Genomic DNA, 18,986 nt, shown 5'->3' on the forward strand with positions numbered 1-18,986 from the left:
TCCTCCTCCTCCTCCTCCTCCTCTTCTCTTCTTTGCAATATTTCATATATTCCTCCTTACAAAACTTCTTGTAGTCCTACTAGCGTAATTTGTTGATTACAGTTGCTCTTCAAATAATTTCTTCCAATCTTCCGTGAATCTCTGGTCCCGCAGGTTTCGAATCCTTCCTGTCATCTCGTTCTGAAGAATCTCAAAAGGGAAGAGCCAATCGCAACCGAGTGCAGGTTTGGGAATAACGTGCTGGGATTCCAAGGCCATCCAAGCCACCCGGAAACCGGAGGACCCCAAGCCATGCTGGAGAAGAAGCCCCACGAATGCCCGGCCTGCGAGAAAAGCTTCCGCCGGTTTTCCACCCTGGTTACCCACCAGCGCATCCACACCGGGGAGAGGCCTTACCAGTGCCGCCAGTGCGGCAAGAGCTTCAGCCAGAGCTCCAACCTTTTCTGGCACCAGAAAATCCACACGGGCGAGAGGCTCCACAGCTGCCCCGAGTGCGGGAAGCACTTCTGCTTCGCCTCGGGCGTTGCCAAACACCAGAAAGTCCACCGGGCAAGGAGGTCCCTGACGTGCTCTGTGTGTGGGAATGCTTTCAGGGGCTGCATGGCCCTCGCCCGGCATCAGCGGACTCACTCAAGCACCAGGCCTTACGTGTGCCCCGTCTGTGGCAAAAGCTTCCGTTTTAATTGCTTCCTGCTGGCTCACCGGAAGACGCACACCGGAGAGAGACCGCATAGATGTGCTTCGTGCAGGAAAAGCTTTGGCTCGCGCTTGGCCCTCTATGCTCACCGCCGGGTCCATACGGACGAGAAGCCCTTTAAGTGTCCGGACTGTGGGAAGGGCTTTGGCCAGAATTCGACCTTGAAGACGCACCAGAGAATTCATACGAACGAGAAGCCCTACCGGTGCTCAGACTGTGGGAAAGGCTTCGGCCAGCACTCCACCCTTCTGAAACACTGGATAATCCACACCGGGTATAAGCCTTACCGTGTGGCGAATGCGGCAAGAGCTTCAATCGCAGCTCCGCCCTTTTGGCCCACAAAAGGATCCACACAGGGGAGAAGCCATTTGCATGCGCTGATTGTGGGAAAAGTTTCACTCAAAACGGGCACCTGATTCGACACCGGACGATCCACGCCAAAGATGTGGGAGCCCACTAAACTAAGGCTGTGCAGAGACCAGAAATGAATCCAGTTCTTGCTAAGGGGATCAGGACTGAAGATGCTTGATCTGGATGGCTGGTCCAGCAGCTGTAATAATAATAATAATAATAATAATAATAATAATAATAATAATAATAATTTTATTTGTACCCCAGCCATCTGACTGTGTTGCCCCACACAGTTGCCCTGTGTTGTGGCTTCTAACAAGTATACAGTGGTACCTCGGGTTAAGTACTTAATTCGTTCTGGAGGTCAGTTCTTAACCTGAAACTGTTCTTAACTTGAAGCACCACTTTAGCTAATGGGGCCTCGTGCCGCCGGAACACGATTTCTGTTCTCATCCTGAAGCAAAGTTCTTAACCCGAGGTACTATTTCTGGGTTAGCAGAGTCTGTAATCTGAAGCGTATGTAACCCGAGGTACCACTGTAAAAGCATAATAAAACATCAAACATTGACAACTTCCCTTCACAGGGCTGCCTTCAGAGGGTTCCACAGGGTTGGTGCCACTACCCAGAAGGCCCTCTGCCTGTACAAGCACTTAGAGTAGCCTGAATGGTTAGAGCGTGGCGCTGATAACACCAAGGTTGCAGGTTTGATTCCCATTTGGGACAGCTGCATATTTCTGCATTGCAGAAGTTTGGAATAGAGGGCCCCTTTCCAGCTTGATGATTCTACGACTCCTGCTCTTGGAGGTACATGGGGACAGCTTAAGCTGAAAAACTATTTTCGTTTGGACTGCGTGGGGGTATTTAAAAAAATAATAATAATTGAGAGGAGTGGCTTGGTAGGTTTGCAAGCTGCTGGGAAGAGGGAACCCCCCCCATATACACACTAATTGTGGATACTAGTGCCTGTGAGAGCTGGTAAGGCAGATGGCTGGAGCTGTACAGTAGGTGGCGCCAGAGCCAGTGTCCAGCAGAGTCAATGACTTGTGTCCCCATCCTCCTCCCTGCTGATTTCTTCAAGGGGGAAACAGGCTCAGGAGCTGACAGGCAGTTCTACCACCTGGGCTAGCTATCAGGAAGACAAGCAGAGCTGGAGAAATCAAGACTGTTGTTGGCAGAGCAGTATGATCACATCTGAGTGGCAGCGCCATACAAAAGTGTTTGCCTTGATGTCTGCATGAGACTCTTGTCTGCTTCTCCCAATAACTTTTTTAAAAATAATAATGGTTAGTCCATACAGTGGTACATCGGGTTAAGAACTTAATTCGTTCTGGAGGTCCGTTCTTAACCTGAAACTGTATTTAACCTGAAGCACCACTTTAGCTAATGGGGCCTGCTGCGCCGCCGCCACACAATTTCTGTTCTCATCCTGGGGCAAAGTTTGTAACCCGAGGTACTATTTCTGGGTTAGCGGAGTCTGTAACCTGAAGCGTCTGTAACCCAAGGTACCACTGTACAGGGATGGAGGAATCTGGTTGTGTTTAGAATAATCTTGTGCGTAATATAAAAAATACAAAGTGAGACATTAAGGAAATCCAAAGGGAAAATATGAAGAACAGAGGATCTGATGAACGGATTATTAAAAATGCATGAGGCAAACGGTGGAAGTCTTTTTTTAAAAAACCAACACTTTATTTAAGGTAGATAAGGACAAGATGAAATTATACAATTGAATATAAATATAGATGGGAAACGGCTATGTATAGTGAATACTTATCTACTTTTAAAAATTTTCACCTATGATCGTTTTCTTTTACCTCTTTATTTTTTCTTTGTTCTTTTTTTCTTTTTTCTGATACCTTATCTTTCATTTCACTCCTTTATTGTGAATAGCGTTTTATAGAGATATAAATAGCTGTAAATATGGAAAGAGACAAAGTATTCTTTTTTTTCCCCTTGGTTATATGTATTTTCTTTTTCGTTTGTATTTTCTTTTGTTGTAAATATGTATGTTTTCTAATTTGTACTTAATAAAAATTTGAAAAACAAAAACCTGAAGCGTCTGTAACCTGAGGTACCACTGTATTTGGATTTGTGTTCCTTTTGCCCCGGGCCTCTTGCAGCAACCTCAAGGTGTCTCTGCGCATGCATGCGTGGGCTTCTTCCCTCCCTCTTGTCTGTGATGCTCCCCAGAGAGAGGATGCACAGAGAGGTGCATTTACCTCTTGCGTGTATATTGGTCAGTAGAGCATGCGACTCTTAATCTCAAGGTTGTGGGTTCAAACCCCACGTAGGGCAAAAATGTGTCTGCGTTTCAGAGGGTTGGACTAGATGACCCCCAGGGTCCCTTCTAGAATTCTACGATTCTAACTCTCATTTCATGTCTGGAGCATGACACGTTGCTGATTCGGCTTGCAGAGCTACAATTCCCAGAGTGGGAATACAAGAAAGAATGATCTTGGGATTTCTGGATTTTAAGATTGAAAAAATACTGGTTTATAGAAGATATCATCATCATCATCATCATCATCATCATCATCGTAGTAGTAGTAGAATGGTTGGACCTTAAGGAATGACTATCATGTAGCTGCAGGACAGAGAGTCTGAATTCCTTTTATTTTACCTTCTTTTTCTTTGTTTTTTCCTTTCTTTTCCTTTTTTCTCACTTTTTCTTCTGGTTTCTCCTTTCCTTTCCTTCCTTCTGACTTTTCTCTTTTAGACTAAGTAGCTGTTTTATCTCAGTATATTATAAAAAAGATACTTTGTAATGGGTATGTATTTTTTGTATATCTTTGAATAAGTATCAATTTATTTAATTTTTAAAGCAAGCTTGCATGCTTGGGAAAGGAATGCAGCTCAGATAGCGAGCATTTGCTCTGCATGCAGAAGTTCCCAGATTCCATTTTGGACTCAACAATATTCTGTTCCATCAACCAAAGTTAATCCAAATAGTGGAAGCATCACAGTTTATTGTCTCTGCCAAGAGATTCCTGCATTGTTGGTGAATGCTGGGCATTTCTCCTTTGTTATGCACCAATTTGCGGTTTTGGGGCTCATTTCCATTTCCAGCCTGTTTTTTAGGCAAGCAGGAAGGATCCTCAGAAGACAAATGAATAGGGCAAAAGGCTCCTGGAGGGTAGGAAGTTTGAAACCCAAGAGAAAAAATAACAATTGCTGTTCTGGGTCAGTTCTGTTCTAGCCAGATTATGCTGACTAAATTATTTAAATAATAATAATATCCTAACCGTGTAAGGGGTGTGATAGGATGCAAAGGAAAGCAGAGCACCTGTGTTGTTGTTTAGTGGTTTAGTCGTGTCCGACTCTTCGTGACCCCATGGACCAGAGCCCGCCAGGCACTCCTGTCTTCCACTGCCTCCCGCAGTTTGGTCAAACTCATGTTTGTAGCTTTGAGAACACTGTCCAACCATCTTGTCCCCTTCTCCTTGTGCCCTCCATCTTTCCCAACATCAGGTTTCTTTTCCAGGGAGTCTTCTCTCCTCATGAGGTGGCCAAAATATTGGAGTCAGCTTCAGGATCTGTCCTTCCAGTGAGCACTCAGGGCTGATTTCCTCAAGAATGGATGCATTTGATCTTCTTGCAGTCCATGGGAGTCTCCTCCAGCACCATAATTCAAAAGCATCCATTCTTCGGCAATCAGCCTTTTTTATGGTCCAGCTCTCACTTCCATACATCACTACTGGGAAAACCATAGCTTTAACTATACGGACCTTTGTTGACAAGGTGATGTCTCTGCTTTTTAAGATGCTGTCTAGGTTTGTCATTGCTTTTCTCCCAAGAAGCAGGTGTCTTTTAATTTCGTGGCTGCTGTCACCATCTGCAGTAATCATGGAGCCCAAGAAAGTAAAATCTCTCACTGCCTCCATTTCTTCCCCTTTTATTTAAAGGTAAAGGGACCCCTTACTGTTAGGTCCAGTCGCAGACGACTGGGGTTGCGGCACTGATCTCACTTTATTGGCCAAGAGAGCCAGCATACAGCTTCCGGGTCATGTGGCCCTCATGACTAAGCTGCTTCTGGCAAACCAGAGCAGCGTGCGGAAATGCCGTTTACCTTCCCACTGGAGTGGTGCCTATTTATCTACTTGCACTGGTGTGCTTTCAAACTGCTAGGTTGGCAGGAGCAGGGACCGAGCAACGGGAGCTCACCCCGTCGCAGGGATTCGAACAGCCGACCACCTGATGATCGGCAAGTCCTAGGCTCTGTGGTTTAACCCACAGCGCCACCCGCGTCCTTTAATGCAAACTTATGCCACAGCAAATTGGGTCATCTTCCAGGTGCCACAAGGCTAGTTGGCTACCTCTTCCACATCTACGGAAGCTCTCGCTCGGTGTGCATGTCGTGGGAAAACACAACAGAAACCTATAATACGATGACTTGCAATGGCATGTGCAGCCATTGATGAAAAGTGCTCATCAGTGATGAACCGTCACACATGACGCCTGCGTTTGCATGTTTTCAGGGGTCTGGAAACCCAGCCTGATGAGGAATGGTTGAGGGACTTGGGTACGTTTAGCCTGGAAAAGAGGAGATGTGATAGCCATCTTCAAATATCTCAGGGGCTGTCTGGTGGAGCATGCTTGTTTTCTCCTGCCCCAGAGGGTAGAACTCAAACCAACGGCGTCAAGTTACAAGAAAGGCGATTCAGACTAAACATCAGGAAGTACTTTTTGAGTGCTGTTCGACATTGACAGACACCTTGGCAGGTGGCCAACTCTCCTTCATTAGAGACTTTTAAGCAGAGGATGGCTGGCCATCTGTCATGGATGCTCTAGTGGAGATTCCTGCATTACAGGAGGTGGTAACAACGACAACGACAACAGCAACAGCAGCAACAACAACAACAACAACAACAACAACACTTTATTATTTATACCCCTCCCATCTGGCTGGGTTTCAACAGAATATTAAAATACAATAATCTATTAAACATTAAAAGCTTCCCTAAACAGGGCTGCCTTCAGATGTATGGTAGTTGTTTTTTCCTTTGACATCTGGTGGGCGGGCGTTCCACAGGCCGGGTGCCACTACCAAGAAGGCCCTCTGCCTGGTTCCCTGTAACTTGGCTTCTCGCAGCAAGGGAACTGCCAGAAGGCCCTGGTCGCTGGACCTCAGGATCCAGGAAGAACAATGTGGGTTGGACTGGATGACCCTTGGGGTCCCTTCCGACTGAACAATACTGTGATCCTGTGTTATTTCCTACATTGGACTTGGAGGCAAGTGGTGGTTTCTTTTGCCACCAGAGGTCTCTGCTGACCCCTGAGGCAGGGGCTGCCGCTTCTACAGCCGGCCTCCCCCCGTTGTGAGGCAGAGCTTTTAAAGAAGTATAGATGCCTCTGACCCCCATTGTGGCCAGGCGTCTCGCTGCTGCTCTTTCTCCTGGTTCCAGCTGGATTTCGATCTTCTTTCTAAACAGAGGAAGATTTGCTCTCTGGACCCCTCGCCTCCTGCGATGGGAGACAGCAGAAGTTAAAGGTGCGGGAAAAGGACTCTCCTATCGCCTACAGTTCCCAGGTAAAATGAATCCGGGAGATACATGGCCGGGGGGGGGGGGCTGCGAAAGAGAGGCGGGAGAGGGGGAATCTTCGGATCGGACCGCGGGCAGCAACGGGGTAGGGAGGTAGTAGCGAGCAGTGGTTACTGTTTTGTTGTTTTGGTTTTAACGATTCGTTTCTGCTCTGACCTGAAGCGCCCCGGGATCTTCCGAGGAAGGACGGCACAAAAATCAAATCAATAAATGAAAAGCGGTTTTGCAAAGGACAAACCAAAGACTGCCCTGAGCTGCCAACTATTCTGGGATAAGTCATTCATTGCAAAATAATAATAATAATAATAATAATAATAATAATAATAATAATAATAATAATAATAATAGAGATAGCGGGGGTTCCACTGATCCATCGTAGGAGAGGGGCTACCTAAAAACAGACCCCTTAATCTCCATCCCCGGTCCAATTGAGTTAACTTTCCTCCACGTGGGTTTTTGTTTGTTTTAAAGGATTTTGTTGCGCTCGCCTCTTGCCCTAGGTAAGCTTCGGTAGAGGCCTTGATTTCTAACGAGGGAACTCTTGTGGGGCTCCGCTGCGGCGTGGCTCACCTCCGGCGGGACTTTGCACGTGCTCAGAGGCACTCCTGTGATAGTCCAAGCAGAGAACCTTAGTTCGAAATAATATTAAAAAAATTATTGCTTGTACTTGCTTGTGGTGTGAGAAGGAGAACTGTTCCACGGCGCTCCTTGTGAACTGTGTGGCTGAGGTTTGTTAGTTTTTAATTCCTATTTTTCTGCATGTGTTTTGCATGAAGTATACAAGCAAAATGCAGGTTCCTGCCTCAAGCAGATTAGGCGGCAGAGAGTGCGGGGTGGGGGAGAGAAGAAGAGAGACAATAAAATGATAAAAAAGCGAGAGAACGTAACAGCGACTCGGTGCAGGTTAAACGAATACTGTGCAGAATTTTGCTAGGATGTTGCCCAATAGTCAGCCAGCTTTTAGGCTCTCCAGAACTCCTAGTGGGCCTGATGTTAAGCAAAAGGGGTGCAGAAGCTCGAATGATGTTGTAACCACAAGACTAGGATCTAGTCATGAGCTTAACATGGAGTATACCCGGAGATAGTGATCGTAACTGGGTGAAGATTACTAGGTGTTCTGCAGGCTTCAGGTTGCACCTAGGAAAAGGGGGGGGGGAGTAATTGTTGGTCCCTTTTTGAAAATAAATCATCCAGCAGTTACCCAGTTTTCGTGTCCCACTTTCCCTTCGAGTAACTCAATGGCCAGATGTTGAGAGCCGGATTAGTGTCATGGTTCCAGTGCTAGACTAGGATCCTGGAGGCCAGATCCCACTCTGACTTTTGAGTTAGCCACTCACACATATGTTAGTCTACCTCACAGGGTTATTGTGATGATAAAATGGAGTGGGGTTTATTGCATTTATGGTATATAAATGCAATAAATTGATCTGGGATAGCTCAGTTGGTAAAGCAGGAGACTCTTAATCTCAGGGCTGTGGGTTCGTTGGGCAAAAGAGTCTTGTATTGCAGGGGGTTGGAATAGATGGCCGTCGTGGTCCCTTCCAAAGCCACACTTCTAGGATATGAATGAAATAAATATCTGCGTGGCCACAGGTTCCTCATCCTTGGGTTAAGAAATAAGTGAAGGTCATGGGGCCCGTTATATGTCCGGCTGTCCTTTGTCAACAACAAATTGTGGCTTGCCGATAAGAAGATCGGCGGTTCGAATCCCCGCAACAGGGTGAGCTCCCGTTGCTCACTCCCTGCTCCCACCATCCTAGCAGTTCAAAAGCACGTCAAAGTGCAAGTAGATAAATAGGTACCACTCTGGCGGGAAGGTAAAGGGTGTTGCTGTGCGCTGCTCTGGTTTTGCCAGGAGCGGCTTAGTCATGCTGGCCACATGACCCAGAAAAACAGTCTGCGGACAAATGTTGGCTCCCTTGGCCAGTAAAGTGAGATGAGCGCCGCAACCCCAGAGTCATCTGCGACTGGACCTAACAGTCAGGGGTCCCTTTACCCTTTATATAGAAATGAGCCAACCAGTGATATTTTAGGGAGCAAGCTAGCAAGCGGGGCCCATTACTTACATCATAGGAACCTACACAACACAAAACACTGTTGCTGTATGTAGGTTTTCTTTTATTTATTTTTTTATCTTATATTTTGGAAATGTACATCCAGGTTTTTCCCTTCAATTCTTTTTGGGGCCCCCAAGAGAGTGGGGCCCTAAGCCATAGCTTGTTTAGCTTATATGTAAATCCGGCACTGGCTGTACCACATCCTGGAATTTTATGCCAGCTTATTTTATGCTGTTCTGTCTGGTCCTACTTTCCTAGCTGTGGATTTTGGATTTCCCTCCCTTTTCCCTTGTGAACCAACCAGCACATCTTATTTTGCTTTCTATTTATACACCTGGAAGGCTTTGTTTCTGGAGGTGGGATGGAGGCTAAGGATTTCCAAAAGGATGCTTGAGGGAGGCTGGGGACTCCTTTTGAAGGAGAAATATAGCCTCTCTGACAAAACTGCTCTCCTCCAGAGGCTTCAAATGTAGATTCGTTCCCTTAGAGAGAGGGAGGGGGTCGCGGCGGCAGTGTAGCAGCAGTCCCTTGTCCCTTTTCAGGAAGTTAAAATATCCGCTCTGTTCCATATCAAGACCCTCAGCCCTGCTTCAAGACTACACAGAGACTAGCTGCTTTTGAAGAGAATCGCCAAAGCAGAGTCCAATAACCATTGACAGGCTGGGATGGGGATGTGAAATTCCTGCTAGGCCTGGGGCTTTGTAAGATAAGACCCCCAGGCTTAGCAGAATACCATCTGCATGGTACATTTAAAACAATAGCATATATGACTTTTATTCTCCCAAAGAATTCTGGGAACTGTAGTTTGTTAAGGGTGCTGGAATTGGTTAGGGAACCGCTGTTCCTCTACCAGAGCTAAAGTGGCTTAACAATCAAACCCTCTTCTCAGAGAGCTCTGGGAATTGTAGCTTTGTGAAGAGGGGTCTCTCTCTTCTCGGCACCCTTAGCAAACTGTGGTTCCCATGGGGTTTTTTTTGGGGGTGGGGGGGAGCCATGGCTGTTCAGAGTGGTGTGACAGGGCTTTAAATTAGTGGTGGAGATGGAGTCTTTGTAGGTTGGAATTGCCTGTGGAACTTGAACAGTGCTGCACTCAGGTTGAAAGCATATCTCGAGGGCATCTAAGGCATCTAGTGCAAGCAAGTTCTATCTCTTAAGATCTAGATGAGGCATAGTTTCTTTATCATACACACATACTGCTCTGGGCCCCAAGACCCCCTTGGTTCCTCCTGGCTATAGTTCAGGGTTCAACAACCTTTTTCAGCCGTGGGCCGGTCCACCATCCCTCAGACCATGGGGGGGAGGGGCGGCCTATATTTTGAAAAAGAAAATGAACGAATTCCTATGCCCCACAAATAACCCAGAGATGCATTTTAAATAAAAGCACACATTCTACTCATGTCAAAACATGCTGATTCCTGGACCGTCCGCGGGCCGGACTGAAAAGGCGATTGGGCCGCATCTGGGCCCCGGACCTTAGTTTGCCTACCCCTGCTATAGTTCATGCTGGAATCCCTCTTGCATTGAACGGCACTTTTTGTTTTTTTTAAAATGTACTTTTATTAAAGATTTTCTTGATTTACACAGGTATGTGCAATGTCTCTCTCTCGTATTGTTTTCTCCATGTAAAACTTTTTTCTTTTCTTTTTTACAAATTGGTTTCATTTGTTGAGACATTAAGAAGAATGGGGGGAAGAGGTGGGGGGTGGAAGATGAATGGGGTCGGGGTCGGGTGGCGATGTTTCTATTTTACTTACTATATGTGGGGTTTGGTGTCAGCGTTGCTTGTGCAGGTTCTCTGCTGTTTCCTTGTGTTCCTTTTGTGGTGAGAGAAGTTGGGGTTGGCCTAGGATGCATGTCACTCTTTAACCTACTTAAGGCTATCATTGGCTACTGCAGCTATTTGTTGTCGCCGCTGTCCAAAGTATGCCTCTGAATGTCAGTTTCTGTGAACTACAAGTGGAGAGTGCAGCTTTCGCACTCAGGTCCTGCTCGTGGGCTTCCCAGAGGCATGCGTTGCTGGCCACTGTGAGGGCAAGATACAGTGGTACCTCAGGTTACAGACACTTCAGGTTACAGACTCCGCTAACCCAGAAATATTACCTCGGGTTAAGAACTTTGCTTCAGGATGAGAACAGAAATCGTGCTCCTGCAGCGCGGCAGCAGCAGGGGGCCCCATTAGCTAAAGTGGTGCTTCAGGTTAAGAACAGTTTCAGGTTAAGAACGGACCTCCGGAACGAATTAAGTACTTAACCCAAGGTACCACTGTACTGGGCCTTCATCCTGACCCAGCAGGGCTCTTCTTGCATTCTTATTTGAGAGTGAAGCAGGAGAGGGTTTTCTGTTTGTTTCCGATCCAGCAGGATCTCCTGGATGCTGACCAGGGAAGCTTCTACAGAAAAGCCATGCAGGAGGAGAGCTACGGCACCATCTTCATGGGTGAGATTATTTCCCCCTGTTCTTTCCAGTTATAAGGTGGGGGTTTTTTTGGGGGGGGGGTTGTTTTTAAGTATTGCAGACTTAAACGGAGCTGGACTTTGTTTAATTGTTGTGTCAAAGTTTCCTATGAAAGCCATGGAGGTTGCATGTGAGAGATGCAGAACTAAGGACTCCCTGGGCACTTCTGCATCATGGATGTACAGGCAAGTCCATGCATGTTTACTTGGAAGTAAGTCCCCTTGTGTTCAATGGGACTTACTGCAAAGTAGCTGTGCAAAGGACTGCAGCCTTAAACTGGCTAATAATAGTTATTATTTCATATTTGGGAGTGGAATGTATTACGTATGGGTTGGGAAACACTTCAAAGGAGAAGAGGGGGAAATGTCTCTTCAAATATTTCAATTGTTTTATTAATGTAGTTTTTTAATATTAAAAGGCAACATAAACATTTATCCAATCCTAGTTTTTTTCTAAAAATTAACTAAAAGAATGAGATCTGCCTGGTTAATCAGGGCTACCTTTTTAATCCATTCAAATATTTCTAACCTTTTAAATCCAGTCAATTGACTATAGGAAAAGCCATCACATGTACGGTGCATCCCTTTCATATTTACTCAGAGGCAATGCCTTCCTCTGTGTTCAGTAAGGCTTATTACATAAGGAGTGCAGCCTTAGATGAATGATCTATTTAAACATTTCCACATAACAATACAATACTCCAAAAGGGGGAGAAACAGACTTTGTTATTTAGATTATAAATTCAATGCATGTGTCTTAACAAGCATAACCTAAAAAGAGGCATTCCCCCTTCTTTTCACAGGATGGGATGCTTCCAATTAGATGGTGCTTGTCACCTGTAGTTTTCACAAGTTTTCTGTTTTTAAAACTTTACTGCAGAGTGATTGTTTGAACTGCAACCTCCCCCCCAGAGAACTCTTGCTGGCTGGGGAGTCTGCTTGAAAAAGCAAGCGGGGAAATGAATCCACAACTCATCTGCTTCTTTCTTTCTTTCTTTCTTTCTTTCTTTCTTTCTTTCTCTCTCTCTCTCTCTCTCTCTCTCTCTCTCTCTCCTCTTCCTTTCCAAGCCTCTGGACTGTTTGCCTATCTGGAACAAGGGCAGAGCACTTGGGCCCCAGATTTCCAGAGCTACCGCCGTGATGCAGATGAAGAGATGATTAAACAATTGCCGCAACAATTGCCAGAGGCAGCAACTTGGTGCAATTCCTACCGGTGTCCTGCCAGCATCCATAGTTCAGATCTATCTGGTCCAGGTAAGGATTGTACTTGGCATCTTCAAGCTTAAGCCTAAAATCACCTGCCGAGCCCCAAATCAGAGGTGGCTAAGTTACCATGTTCCAGATGTCGTTGGACTACAGCTCCCATCAGCCTCGGCCAGTGTGTCAGTGATGGGATTTGTAGCCCAACAACCTCTGAAGGGCATCAGGAACTCCTCAAGAAGGACATGAAGGCCACAGACCCTTCCCCCAGCTGCAGAAACTGGTATTCTGGATACCACAACACACACGTAACTGGCTGTAAAGTAACATGACATTATATATAATAAAACTGTAATCGTCATATCAAAAAATTGCAAAGCACAGTTCCTGGTGACAATAACATATCATATTACTATTAACCTTCTATATGTTATTATTGTCGTAAAGTCCAAGGATAGTCAAGTCCAAAGATTGTCAAGTCCAATGATTACAATGTACAGTTCCTGTTGGCAATGCCATTTCATACTGATATCTTCCTTTTGCATCGTCCTATGTCTTAAAAGTTCAACAAACAAACTTGCCTTCTGCCTACTCCTATGTCTTGAGAGTGTAACAAACAGAACTACAGCGGTACCTCAGGTTAAGTACTTAATTCGTTCCGGAGGTCTGTTCTTAACCTGAAACTGTTCTTAACCTGAAGCACCACTTTAGCTAATGGGGCCTCCTGCTGCTGCCGCGCCACCGCAGCACAATTTCTGTTCTCATCCTGAAGCAAAGTTGTTAACCCGAGTACTATTTCTGGGTTAGCGGAATCTGTAACCTGAAGCGTATGTAACCTGAGGTACTTAGTAACAATAAGGCAGGCAGCTGATGATAGACCAGTTCTCAGGATACACCCTTGTTTTGCCCATTGGGCTTCTTCAACGACAAGGTTTCCAGGAGATTTTTCAGTAGGTTTTTTTCAACTAAAATAGTCCACAGGAACACAGAGGTTGCCAGTCAGAGACGTTCCGTATCAATGATCATTGAAACTAAGCTATATAGGAGCAATCCCTGTAATGGGGCAGGGGCAGGCAATTAGAATTAAATATTCTTAAAGAGACCTAATTGCAATGATACCCAACCGATGGAAATCTAATATGTTAAGTATTCCACATCTTCATTTATATACACTATTACAACTTTATCAAAATTATTCAGTGAGGCTTAATCATCAAAGGATCCCATTTAGCAAATGGTCATTGCGGTCTCCACTTCCTAATGTTGATCATAAAAGTATAAATTAATCTTAGGAGATTGTAACATCATTAATTACCTAAACACCTGTGTGTTACAATAAAGGATACCTTCTTTGCAGTAATTCAGACAACACAGGGGTCCAGCTCTGTGGGCCTTCTGGCAGTTCCCTCACTGTGAGGTTACAGGGAACCAGGCAGAGGGCCTTCCTAGTAGTGGCGCCCTCCCTGTGGAACACCCTCGCACCAGATGTCAAGGAAATAAGCAACTGAGCTTTAGAAGAATTCTGAAGGCAGCCCTGTATAGGGAAGTTTTTAATGTTAGATGTTTTACTGTGCTTAATGTCTATAATTTGTTGGAAGCCACCCAGAGTGGCTGGGGCAACCCAGTCAGATGGCCTGAATAATAATAATAATAATTTATTTCCCCACCTCCCCCCTGCAACACACATTTTATTTTCATTTCATTTTCCATAGGGAGGATGTTCCGGCCTCCTTTTTGTAGCCTCTCCCAAGCCTTCTCAGGGATTTTTCTTTTCCTTTCCTTTGCAGATGATGACCCAATGAGCGAGGAAGAAGATGAAAACGTGAAGAGGGGAGAAGGTCCCAGAGTCACAAAACCACGGGCATCTCTGTTGGGGAAACCCAATGCTGGTTCCATGGGGGAAGAAACCCAGGATAGTGGGAACAATCACTTGCAGGGACAGACGGCCAGTAACAATCCTGCTGACGAAAAAGGCGGAGGCCTTGTTGGTAACGAAAACATCCAGCAAAGCACAGATGCAGAAGAGAACCAGAATGTATGCTTCAAGTGTGGGAAAAAATATGGCAGGAAGTCAACTCTCAAAAGACACCTAAAACTCCACAGCAGTACGAGACCCTATATATGTCCCACCTGTGGCAAAGGTTTCACTGAGAAATATCAGCTCATTGCCCACACACAAAGACATACGAAAAAGCGTCGTTTGAGAAGGAAACCCTACGAATGCCCTGAGTATGGGGAGGACTTCTTTGCGAAAGCCTCTTTCAACGAGCATCGGGCGAGCCACACCGATGAGCCAACCTATTCGTGCCCTGAGTGTGGGAAAAGCTACGAGGCAGAGAGACGCCTTGTTCGCCATGTGGCGAAGGCCCACTCTGGAGTGACTCTCTTTGAATGCCCCGGCTGCGGGAAAGGCTTTACGAAAGAGAAAGATCTCGCTCTGCATCGAGCGGCGATCGACACCGAAGGAAGCTGCTACCGGTGCCATGACCATGGGACAAGTGTTGATGAGGAATCTCCTCTAATCAAACGGGGAGAACTCCCCGCAATGGAGCGTCCTTGCAGATGCTCAGAATGCAAGGAAGGTTTGAGTGACGACGCCAGTCATTGGAGAACGCATGAAAAGGGGAACCCTCATAAATACCTTCCCCGTGAAATCCACTTTGGAAAGAAGCCGCCCCACCCCACAAACAGGGAAAGTGATGCAGAGGAATATAGCCACGAATGCCCCGTGTGTGGGCGATGTTTCAAGAATGGGAGATGCTTTGCTAATCACTGGAGGGTGCGTGCGAGAGAGCAGCAACACGGGCAGGCAGGTGCGTTCAGGGAAGAAACCCCACTCACTAGAAATCAGAAAACCCAAGCGGATTTTGAATCCGATGCGTGCTTTGACTGCAGAAAGCCCCTCTGCACCGACTTGACACTGCCTGTGCAGCCCGAAATTGAAATGGAAGATAATCTCTATAAATGCCCCGACTCTGAGGAAATCTTGAGAGACAGCCGACGTTTTGCTAACCATCGGAGAAGAGGACATCGGGAAGACCTTGAGGCAAGAGCGCTGGCGGCTGACCAGCTGGAAACCCCCCGGAAGAAAGGATCCTATAGTTGCTCACGTTGCGAGAGAGTCTACACGACCCACTACAACCTCAGGAGACATCAGAGAATCCACTCGGAATGCAGACCTGCCAAAAGTTCCAGCTGTGAGGAAGGTTTTTCCTGCGCAAGGTCCTTCCTGGACAATCGGAAAGGCTGTGTCAAAGGAGAAAGCGGTCTGCACAAATGCTCTTGCTGTGCGAAAGGGTTCGGCGCTAAAAGCGTCCTCCATAGATGCTTGCCACCCACTGTAAAAGCCAAGCCTTACAAATGTCCCATTTGTGGGAAAGCCTTTGCGTACAGATACACTCTCGCTGATCATCAGGAAACCCACGAGGATGAGCAACCCTATCTGCATATATGCTCGTTCTGCAGCCAAGCATTCCGAACCTGGAGCTGCCTCAATAGACATCAGCAGCTGCACATGGGGGAGAAGCGCTACCAGTGCGCCGTTTGCGGGAAAGCCTTCGCCTACAGAGACGCCCTCGCTCGTCATCGGGAGACGCACACGCAAGGGGCATTCCACAAGTGCACTTTCTGCCCGAAAACCTTCCCAACCAATAATTCTCTCAGTAGACACAGGCTCATCCACTTGAAAACAAGGTCCTACCAGTGCTCTATCTGCCAGAAAGCCTTTGGGACAAAATATTCCCTCCATAGGCACCAGGACACGCATGCCAATGGAAGTCCAGGCAAACTGACCGGTGGCGGGGAAGGTCCTGGCGTAGCTGAAGAGGAAGCTAGCACGACAGAAGAAAATTCCAATGGCTCGCCTGATGGTTCAATGGTCTCTGGGCATGAGGACATCTACAAGGAGAAGGAGAGCTTTGAGAGTGTGGGCGGTATTGCCTGGGACAGCCACTTGGAGGAAAATTCTGCCAAAGGGTTAGAAGAACATAAGAACACATTTGGAGTTGGCTCAGTGCTTCCCGAATACCAAGCTAGACATGCCGACGAAAGTGTCAACCCAGGATGTGATAATTCAATAAACTCTAAGCACCAGGGAGTCCACGCTGAAGGAAATTCACCTGATTGCTCTGGGCCGATGGGCAACTCAGACCTTACTGGACAAGAAGAACCTGTTACTGGTGACCGAACTGTTTCTAGGGATGGCTCCATGCTTGCTCACAATACAGAAGGACATTTCAGCCTGTGGACCAACAATTCGGCCTACTCTGGACTGATTCAGGGAGCCCCTCTAGGAGATAACCCTCCCGAGAGTTCTGGGAGTGTGAGGACCTACGGCTCATTGCTGGCTGAAGAGCAGAGCACCCACTTAGAGGAACACCCTGTTAATGGGTTAGATGGTCAGGATCCCACTGGGGTTAATTCAACTCACTTGAGTCATGAGGGAGTTGTCACGGGCAAAGAAGGACATACATGCCTTAACTGTGGGAAATCCTACGAGGAGAAATATTCCCTCACTAGACATCAGGTAACCGACAACTCGGCGAGACCTTATCAATGTCAAACCTGTGAGGAGAGCTTCCAGGACCCCCAAATGCTAGCAAGGCACCAGCTCACGCATACAGATTTCAAGCCTAATCAGTGCCACGAATGTAGGAAATGCTTCAGAACAAAGTCCTGCATTGACAGGCATCTGAAGACCCACAGAGAGAGGCCCTACTGCTGTGTTTATTGTGGCAAGAGGGTCACAACAGGCCCAAATCTTCGGTATCACCTCAGGCTTCACACAGGAGAGAGGCCGTATAAGTGCACAGAGTGCGACAAAGATTACCCGAACCCGTGGTCCCTTAAAAAGCATTTGAAGACCCATTTGAAAACAAGCTCCTCCTAGACCTAGACCAGCTAGATCAGGTTTCTCAACACAGGGTTGTCATATTTCCAAAAAGTAAAATTCCTGACGCCTGCAAAGTTGCTCAGCTTTTTTTTTTTTTAGGAAGGTCCCAAAATTGTTGAGCTTCTTTGGGCGACCCCTCCCCTCACAAAATAGTGATTTTAAGCTTTTGGAACTGTTTCCGCTGCTTTTTCCATCGCGTTGCCACACATCCGTGTTTTCCCTGACATTTTGCCGATTTGGCAATATCCCCCCCGACGCCATTTTGGCACCCAAAAACCAGGATGTATCAGTGATTTTCCTGATGTGTGGCAAGCCTACTTAATATGTTTTCCCAAGACGTAATGAAATGGGATGATCCTTAATATTGTCTGCTAATGTGGGTCTGTTTTACCTAAGATCAATGGTGCTGAAACACTCCTGTGTCTTCAGGTAACCCAGAACCTCTATACTGTATAAGGAATGGTCATAATCTACCTCATAATCAACTTTACTTTGTGCAGTTTCAAAGTACCTTTGCTCAGGGAATGAACCTTTTGTGCTGCTGGTGATACATAGATATTTTGGTTGTTTTGAATTACTGGACCTGACTGGGGAAACATGGGTGTTGCTTGACGGAGGAAGGAAGTGGTAACCAAGAGGCCAGTCTACTCTCTCAAAAGAAGAGGTGTGGGGAGAAACAACTGTGTAGTTATTAATTTTAAAACATCCACTCCCTAGTCAGAAAACAAGAGCTGCAGAATATTGTTCACTTGGGCATGGCTTAGTTCGATGTTGAACTGGTCTGAATTCTAACACCCTGGTCTGAGCCAGTGTGGCATAATGGTTAGAGCAGGGTTCCCCAAACTTGGGTCTCCAGCTGGTTTTGGACTAAAATTCCCATCGTTTAGAATGATACCGCATAGGGAAATGCTCCCTGATACCAAGATGAGGGATTCTATGGAATGCAGAGAGAGAGAATTGATAAGAATAATCATCTGTTGCGACCTTGACGGAAGCATACAATAGACGAGCTTTCTTGTGTTTTGGCTCGTTTCTCTCTCTCTCTTTTTTCTTTTCTTTTTCTCCTTCTTCTTTCTTTTTTCTTTCCCATAATGGCTCATGTTTCATGCCATGTATTTTGATATTTTTTGTAGTTTTGTATCCCTTTCTATTAATATTATTATTATTAAGGATTTCTCTTTTGTAATTTTGGTTGCTTAAATTTACCTGTATTTGTTTAAAGCAAAGTTTAAAAAATCCCCATCGTCCCTAACCACAGGTCCTGCTAGCTAGGGATGATGGGAGTTGTAGTCCCAAAACATCTGGGCAGTTTGGGCAGACCTGACGGACCAGGGTTCAAGTCCCCATTTGGCCACTGGGTGACCCTCAGCCAGTTGTTGCTTCTCAGACTAACCTTCCTCACAAGGTTATTGTGGGAATTAACAGAGGAGCAAGGGAACCATGTGTGTCACCTTTGAGGGGGGAGTGGTATATAAATGCAATAAATGAATAAAAGTAATAATTCAAAGTCCCTCTTTCATCTTCTGGAACATGAAGGTTTTTACTAGGATATTTTTTAAAGGGAGAGGCATAGCAACTGAACTGTTTGGTAATTTATGAGTCTTGTGAAAAGACAAAATATTCCGAGTATTCTTAGGCACACTGGATTTTGAATGTCTTGTATTTTGATGCACACTGCATGTTACGCACACTCACCATAGAAATCAAAGTTTAATCACCACCTTGCCATGCTACTGTTGCTGTTGTTTTGGTGGTCTTTCCTTTCTCCGTCAGATATATCTCAGGTTATTGTCTTA

General features: G+C 46.0%; 1 protein-coding gene across 1 annotated transcript; it reads left to right on the top strand.

The window, feature by feature from the left end:
- Positions 1-291: 291 nt before the first annotated feature.
- On the top strand, positions 292-18,211 carry LOC309336297 (uncharacterized protein; the record flags this gene model as incomplete). Its single annotated transcript, XM_081851920.1, has 4 exons — positions 292-999; positions 11,004-11,082; positions 12,168-12,353; positions 14,087-18,211. The coding sequence occupies 4 exons, from the start codon at positions 292-294 to the stop codon at positions 17,185-17,187; spliced, it is 4,074 nt and encodes a 1,357-aa protein (XP_081708046.1). The 3' UTR covers positions 17,188-18,211.
- Positions 18,212-18,986: the final 775 nt, after the last annotated feature.

Source organism: Podarcis erhardii, assembly GCF_964252035.2.
Source record: "Podarcis erhardii genome assembly, chromosome: 2".
Lineage (NCBI taxonomy): Eukaryota > Metazoa > Chordata > Lepidosauria > Squamata > Lacertidae > Podarcis > Podarcis erhardii.